Raw genomic sequence first — 8,392 nt, forward strand, 5'->3', positions numbered from 1 at the left:
TCCAGCTCCCAGTAACTGGAATAGTGTGTTAAATCCACCTCCCAGTAACTGGAATATCCTATTAAATCCAGCTCCCAGTAGCTGGAATATCCTGTCAAATCCAGCTCCCAGTAACTGGAATATCCTGTTAAATCCAGCTGCCAGAACTAAAGAACTGAGTGTTTCCTCTGTTCCTCCTCTGCAGACACTAACGTGTACCCTGGATTAGCAGTGTTTTTCCAGAATGCATTGATATTTTTCAGGTAAGTTACCTGGGTGAATCCCCCTCCTTCCAAAGGGACTTTCCTGCTTCCATACATTGATACTCCTGGAAAAGCAGCTCTCTCTTCTCCTCCCTTTGCTGCAGAGCTTAGAAACAAGGTTTGATTTGCCCCTGCCCAGGCTCCTCACTCCCTCACACTCCTGTCAGTCCAGCTCTCTGCTCCCCCGGATGTGCAGCTCTGGAATGTGGATGGCCAGGGATGTACAGAGTTTTCTGGATGAGGTACTGCCAGTGTCTTTGGCTAATGGCAACCATTCACCTCTGTCTTACATCCCTCAGCTTCCATCCCAGCAGAGCCAGGTGGGGGATTCAGTTCCCCTTTTCCAGAGTATTTCACACCAATGGCTCAATTCTCTGGTAGTTGATGTTCCCTGTATCTCCTTTCACTGGCTGAGCTCTCAGCTATAGAGTGGTAATTCCTTTTCCTAAGAGCATGGTGCTGTGTTTTGTGGCAGCACACTGGATTTATTTCAAATAATATTGTTAAATCTATCCTGTAACACTGGGAAATGGATTTGGTGTCTGTAATAACTCTTCTTACTTGTGGAATGCATTTTGCAATCCATGGATTTTATTAATAAAAGACACAGGAAGTGTTCAAGAGTGTCAGCTCCAAGATCAGTCACTGGAAAGTTTCATCTCACCTCCTTTCTTCTTTCAACTGGCTGATCCTTTTCCTTCCAGCCCCACACCAGATGCTTTGCAGTGACCTGGATTGATGGGCTCTGGGAAAGGGGTGATGTTCCTGCAGGAAACAGCAGCTCCTAAGTCTCCTCTGGGATTGAAAAGGGAAACTGCTGAAGGCAGATTTTGTGCCTGAAATTTTTAGTTTGATTTTGAATCCCAGAAGGTTTGGGTTGGAAGGGACCATAATCCCATCCAGTCCCCCGTGGGCAGGGACACCTTCCACCCTCTCAGATGGGTCCAAATCCTGTCCAACCTGGCCTTGGGCACTGCCAGGGATCCAGGGGCAGCTACAACATGTGGAACTTTGGAAATCAATTTGTAATTTGGATCTGATTCTCTACCACAGGCTCAATATTCTTCCTGATTTGCTCATAAAAATGGAATTGTTTAGGTTTTATCCCAGCAATCCTCTGGGATAAATCCTCAGGTTGGGCTGATTCCCAGGTGCTAGGGTGAGACCTGCTGCTCTGGACTCCTTGAATTTGATAAATACCAGGCTTTTCCTTCAGAAGGGCTGTGAAACTGGGTATTTTTTATTTGAGCTTCAGTTGGCTCCCACAGTTCCAGCCATGCACAGGAAACCAAATACAAACACCGAACCCAAATGCTGACCTGAAAGTTGGGGGCTGGGCTGTTGATTTGCACAGGATAAGATTTAAGGATACTGTTAAAGTTACTTCATGTGTGGTCTGATTTTTATTTCTTTTCCCCCCCCCCCCTTAGCACTCTGATCTACAAGTTTGGGAGAACAGAAGAGCTGTGGGGCTGAGCTCACTCCTGGTCTGGTCCATAGTTGCCATGTGGTTCTTGTATGTAGATAAATTCACAGTCCTTTGTTCTTGGTTTGCTTCCCAAACTGTTGGAACTGAGACAATTCCAGGCTCTGTCCGAAGCTCCTCTTTTCCCAGGACACACTTGTGAATATGTACATAGGACTGTGTATATTTCAAAGGGAATGGCAGGCTTTCCTGCTGGAATCTCCAGGCTTTCTCCTTCAAATCCATGGCTTTCCATCAGTTTCATCTTCCAAACCTTCACCTGTGTCCGAGGCTTCAGTGAACAATTAGTGAGCAAACAGGACAGAGGCCATCCCTGGACCAGGGGCCGTGCTGGGATAAGAGCTGATTTTAAGAATTTTATATTATTGTTCAGGTAAATAAAATGTAGCTTTTTTTTTTTTTGGGTAAAAGGTTATGGGTTTTTCAGCAAGTCCCTACACTCAGCAGGTTGTGCATGGCAAAGCAAAGTGTCCCTGACTTGTGATGGCTCTGGCACAAAGGACATTTGCTGGCACCACAGTCCTTGGAATTAATTTCATGCTGCTCAGTGTAAGAGATGCCAGTTGGTATTTAATGTATTTCCTGATATTAGAATAAAAAACTCCAACAAACTGAGTTGTACTTGGTGTAAAGGATAAATGAGTCAGAGCAACTTCTTGCTGCTTAGGCAAGTGTCATTGGCTGCAGGGGAAGCTGTTTGCTGGTAAGTGACTTTTCCTGACCTGTTCCCTCTCTGCTTAAAAGGAAGTGGGATATGGATGGATTTATTGTTCACAGTCCTACCTTGTAATAATTTTAAGGTTCAATAAATTCTAGGAGTGACTCATAGCCAGCTTTAGGGCTGCTATTGCCCCAGTTAAAATGTATTTATTTCTTACATTTTATGGCTCTTTCCATTAATGAGTTATTGAAATTCAATTTCATCTCAGTGGAGTGAAACAGAAAGTGAGGCCAAGGCTGTTTCATATCCCTGGAGTGTTCCTGTGGATCCATTTGCTGTGGCTGAGTCCTTCTTGTGAGGTCTCTGTGGTTTTCACAGCATTTGACTCTCCCCCAGGTCCCAAGGCTTTTACAACTTCCCCATCTCAAAGCTGCTGCCTCAGGGGTCTCGGAGTGCTGAGTGGAAATGCTGTGCTGCTGACTTGAAACTGTTTGTCATCACCTGCTCCTGCTGGGAACTGCTCCAGGGGCAGGAGATGGGGCCAAGTCTGGAGCTGCCCTTGTGCCCTGGCTGGAGTGGCCTCATCCCACAGGAGCCACGGGCTGCTCACTGGCTGGAATTCCAGAGAGCTGCAATAAAAGTGGTCTTAGGTGCTCAGAACAGTGAATTCACGGGGTAGTTGTACAGGAACTCACCTTTGCACAAGGCTTGCACCACGCAGTAAAGCCAGGTTTGGCTTCAGGCCTGTCAGGTTTCTTGCCCAGGAGCTGGGGAATGTTTGTTGGGAAAGTCAGGAAGGAGTGTGGCCTGTAACTAATCCCTGTAACTAATCCCAGTGCCAGGATCTTGTACCTGCACTTGGAACTTGAACACACAAGCCAGGCTGGCAGAGCTGGGGGTGCTCACCTGGAGAGGAGAAGGCTCCAGGGAGAGCTCAGAGCCCCTTGCAGGGCCTAAAGGGGCTCCAGGAGAGCTGCAGAGGGACTGGGGACAAGGCATGGGGGGACAGGAGCCAGGGAATGGCTTCCCAGTGCCAGAGGGCACTTTTACGCCTCTGGCAGCTCCAGCACAAGCCAAAGGGACAGGGAGGGCTCAGTGACAACAACCCTGCAGTTACTCCCAGTAAATGCTTTTTAATTGTTTGTTTAAAAGTATTTAACAACACAAGCCCTGACACGAGTGCAGAGTAGGGTTTATTCAGGAATACATACAGATATTCCAGGAGGTGTTTTAACCTTATTTCTGTCCTCTGTGTGCATGAGGTTGTCCCTTCTGTGAGCTGTGGGTCCCCCTTTGCTCACAGCCCAGCCTCAGAGTGTGGGTGATGAAAGCAGAGCTGGTGCTGACGTGACAGTTCCCACATGAGTCAGGCTTCCTGAAGCTCCCTGTGTCAGCAGCTTGTTTAATCCCAAGGGATTAGATCCAGTCTACAAGGAAGCACCTGATGAAGCTGTTGGCAGCTGCTGGCCTGGGGGTTCCTGGAAAGGCTGAGACAGAGCTCAGCTCTGCCAGGGCACTCCCAACCAGGCACTTCCAAAGAAAAAAAACCATTCCATGTTGGTTTTTTTAAACAACTCATATCAAACCCAGAAAAAAAAATCAAACAACCCCATCTTTTTAGTGAAGAAGAGGTTCACTTGTTCTTTGTGCTTTATTGGACACTTTGCAGACCCCACAGGGGCTGATGTGTTTAACTTGGGCTCTTCTACTTTAAGGCACTAAAACCAGACCTCTCAGGCAACTTTTCTTCTGGTGGTGGTCCACAAGAAGTTTTAGTGTCTGACAGTGACTGATACACGCTGTAAAACCTCAGAGCAGAATTAATTACAGGTCCTCTGTGGTGTGCAGGGCCCTGGCCTGGCTCCAGGAGCAGATTAATGCTTCCAGGAGGGTGGGTGGGAGGAGGCAGAGACAAGCAGGCCTCTCTGGGAGCGGTTCTTGGCACAGGTTCATCCTGAGGAGAGTACTCACAAATTTTAGTTTGTCCTGCACTTAAAATGATTCAGGAGAGCAGACTGGGGTGGGTATAATGGAGTATTGTTGCCAACAAAAACAAAACCAGTAGAAGTGGAATTCACATTCCAACTCTTCACTCCCTGAAAAATCCCAGGTTATCCTAATCAATAAAGTGCTGTTATTCCTCCAAACTTCCAGCCTGGGGTGGGAATTCACCCCTTTTATCCACCTGTCTTCAGGCAGTTTAGTGTTCCTTTCCCTTCCCTTCCACGTTCCCTCTTCCCAGTGCCTTTGGCAGAGTGAGGAGCAGGGGGAGCTCGGCAGAAGCCCCTGGAGCACATCCCAGGGGATTCAGGATTGTCCTGCCAGCAGCCACACCACAGGAGCAGCTTCTGGATAGTCCTGGAGCAGGTGACACTCACTGGGCTGGTCCTTCAGTGGCTTCCCTGTCCCTGGGGGTGGGGTGGTGGACCCTCACTCTCCGGGCCACCTCCTTCTCCAACCTCAACAGCCTGGGGCTCACCCTCAGCAGGACTGTGCAGCTCCTCCAAGCCAGCCAAGGCAGGGTCCCTCAGGAACTGGAAAAAAACCAGAAAACACCAGATCAAGTCCCTGTTAGAAATTCCAGAGCCCAGAATCCACAGCAGGAGGAGCTCCCTGGATATTCCATCCTGGGCTTCCTTGAAACTGCACTAAACAAGGAGAAGGTTAAAAATGCATTATTTCTGTGGGGGGAAAAGAAATAAATTATTCTAACATGCCTTCAAGTGAGTTAAAGCAGCTGCAGTTCCTGGTTGGGTGTTTGGGAGTTTTTTTTGTAATAAATTTTGCCCAATCTTTCCACGTCAGTTCAAGGAAATTCCTTTAAGAACAAACCACTCCCTGATCTCCAAGCTGGGAGATCCTCCAGCTGCAGGAACCCAGCAAGTGAGTGATGGAGCAAATGGGATCCAAGGTCCTGGTGCGATCAGTGCCAGGCACGTGGCAGCTGCAGCTTCCTCTGTCACCAGCAATCCCCCCTGACATTCTGCCCTGGCACTTACGGCTTCCCTCGACTCCCCCTGTGCTCCCCTTCCCTCCAAAATTAACTCAGCACCTTGCCAAGGGCAATAAATCAAATAAAAGACAGTAATCAAAGCAAGGAGCTTTAGAAAAGTGAGACAAATCAGGGTGAACTTCAATTAAGGCCCCACTTTCTCTGCACTCACAGCAGGGCTAATGAGCCACGGGATTATTCTTCCAAAACCCCAAACAGATCCACTTCAGCCAACTGCAGACACGAGCAAACCTCAGCTTGGCCTTTCTGCTCCCTGTAACAGAGCCTGAGAGCTCAGAGCCTGCTGGGGTGAGGGAAGCCCAGGGCTGTCCTGCCCAGCCACCGGAGTTCCCCCAGGCTGCCTCGGTGACGAGGCATTCCCCAGTGGGGGCTGCCAGCAGAGGCCCCGGCCTGGCTGCTCCCTTCCAGAAATCCGCTTTGGATCCATTCTGCCACTTCCCTTCTTTCCCTCCGGCCCTGAGCAGAGCCCTGCCCCAGGCCAGGCTCGCTGCTGGGCAGGGGACGCACTGGGGCTGCACGTCCATGGTCCAGCCTCATCCTGTGCCTCCAGGATGAGCCCAGTGCTTGCAGGTCCTGCACATGAAATGCTGCACCACTTTAATACCCTGCAAATCATTTAAAAAAAATGTATTTATTATTTATTTTCATACCCTGGACAATTCTTTTTTAAAGTACAAGGAATTGTTTACCATTTTAAAGCCCTGTACAAGGATTGTTTTACTACTTGAATACCCGGCACAACTTTTTGAAGATTATTTTAGTACCCTGTACAATTAGAGTTTAAATTATTCTAGCAACCTGTACAAGGATTTTTCTATTGTTTTAATACACTTACAAAGATTTTTTAACTCTTTTAATGCCCTGAACAATTATTTTTTAATTATTTTAATACCCTGCACAGATTTTTTTTACTATTTTAATACCCTGTACATGGATATTATTTTTACTATTTTAACACACTATACAAGAATTTTTTACTATATTAATACCCTGTAGAAGGAGTATTTTTTTACTATTTCAACACCATGTACAAGGAGTTTTTTATTACTTTAATACCCTGTACAAGGATTTTAAAATTATTTTTAATACCCTGTAAGATTTTTTACTATTTTAATACTCTGTACAAGGATATTTTACTATTTTAATACACTTTCAAGGATTTTTTTACTCTTTTAATACCCTGCACACTTATTTTTTAATTATTATAATAATACCTTCTACAAGAATTTTAAAATTATTTTAACACCCTACACATTTTTTTTACTATTTTAATACCCTGTACAAGGAGGTTCTTATTGTTTTAATACCCTGTACAAGGATTTTTATTATTATTATTGATACCCTGTACAATTTTTTTTTTACTCTTTCAATACCCTGCACAAGGATTTTTTTTTACTATTTTAATACCCTGCACAAGGATTTTTTATTTGTTATTTTAATACCCTGCACAAGGATTTTTTTACTATTTTAATAGCCTCTACAAGGACTTTTTTTTTTACTATATTAATACCCTCTACAAGGATTTTTTTTTTACTGTTTTAATACCCTGTACAAAGATTTTTCTAATATTTTAATACCCTGTACAAGGATATTTTACTATTTTAACATACAGGGAGAGGTTTTTTTTACTACTTTAATACACTGCACAAGGATATTTTACTATTTTAATATACTTACAGGGAGGGGTTTTTTTTACTACTTTAATACACTGTACAAGGATTTTTAAAAATTCTTTCAATACCCTGCACAAGGATTTTTTTACCATTTTAACACAATGTACACGGATTTTTCCCCTAAATGAGACACACTTCACTTGACAAGTGACCCCTGTGAAATGTCAGCTGAGGCAGCACGAAGACAGGAAATTCTTTACTCTGGGTTCATTCATCCCCATGGCTACAAAAAGCTGGAAATCCACTCCCAAAACCACAGGACTCCCACAGTGCTCAGAGGGAGACAAAATAAATCCACCTCCAAGAGCTGCTCACAAATAAAAGCTTTAAAAAACCCATAATCTTTTGCAGAATAAGAACTTTGAAATCAAAGCTTTGCTTAAGGGCTGCTCCTTGTGTAAGGACCGAAAGGGGAAGAAGAGCAGGACTGAAACCTCGTGGTTGAGCACAGAAATGTCTGAGCTACCAGCAGGAAAATGCCCTGGGATGAGTTTTTCATCTGAATCCTGCTGAAACAAAAGAGGAAATGCCCAGGAACGTCCCCCTGAGATCAGCCTGAGGCATCAAAACCAATAATCAGGGCTTGTTAATTAAAACTAATCCAGGTTTACTTTTCCATATCTGACTCCTGCTCAGACCTGGCTCCAGTCCTTGTTCCACAAAACCTCTTTGCTCCCACTGAGCCCCAGTTTGAGGCCTGAGAGGAGCAAAGAAAGAGGAACAGCAACAGGATCAGTCAGGCTCAGGTTTTTCCAGGAAAGCACAGCCAGGTTTGTGTCCCAGGGCACAGGAAAGACCCTTCAGTTCAGCAAAAGAGGAAAGAAGGGGGAGATTACAATCAGAAAAGCCACAGTTTTGAGACATCACTTGCTTATCTCCATTGCTGCTCAGCAACAGCTCCTTTGGGTGATGTTTCCCCCCAAGTTTCTCTTTTACAGGAGAAACCCCAAGGTCCCCACGTACCTCCTCGAAGTGTGATGGGATTTGCAGAGGTGGCTGAGACCAATGTTTGATTTTTTGGTGGTGTTTCCACAGAAACAGCAATCCAGTTGCCACCAGATTTAGAATGACTAACCCCATGACAAACAGGAGGATGATCTTTCCAGCTCGGGTTGCCTCTGGAAAAGAAAGAAAAAAATTCCAAACACATATGGCAGGTTCATATTTATGGAATCATGGACTGGTTTGGGCAGGAAGGGACCTTAAAGCCCACCCAGTGCCACCCCTGCCATGGCAGGGACACCTCCCACTGTCCCAGGCTGCTCCCAGGCCCAATGTCCAGCCTGGCCTTGGGCACTGCCAGGGATCCAGGGGCAG

At 45.6% G+C, this 8,392-nt stretch overlaps 1 protein-coding gene and 1 long non-coding RNA gene across 2 annotated transcripts in view; one reads left to right on the forward strand and one right to left on the reverse strand.

The window, feature by feature from the left end:
* Positions 1-2,343, forward strand: part of LOC121660353 (transmembrane protein 50B-like) — a gene marked incomplete at its 5' end in the record, with an annotated part of 4,397 nt that extends 2,054 nt beyond the window's left edge. The window contains 2 exons of the mRNA XM_042019696.1: positions 185-242; positions 1,673-2,343. Of these exons, the coding sequence (XP_041875630.1) occupies positions 185-242; positions 1,673-1,718 (104 nt within the window). The remainder of the gene's footprint in view (positions 1-184; positions 243-1,672) is intronic.
* Positions 2,344-3,502: 1,159 nt separating this feature from the next.
* LOC121660354 lies at positions 3,503-8,338 on the reverse strand. The gene is made up of 2 exons (XR_006014619.1): positions 8,039-8,338; positions 3,503-4,923 (listed from the first exon to the last, which is right to left on the reverse strand). It is a non-coding gene; the product is annotated as an uncharacterized LOC121660354 (long non-coding RNA).
* Positions 8,339-8,392: the final 54 nt, after the last annotated feature.

This window comes from Corvus kubaryi, unplaced genomic scaffold (genome assembly GCF_017639235.1).
Source record: "Corvus kubaryi isolate FWS band 111438036 unplaced genomic scaffold, C.kubaryi_AGA036_p1.0 31367, whole genome shotgun sequence".
Classification (NCBI taxonomy): domain Eukaryota; kingdom Metazoa; phylum Chordata; class Aves; order Passeriformes; family Corvidae; genus Corvus; species Corvus kubaryi.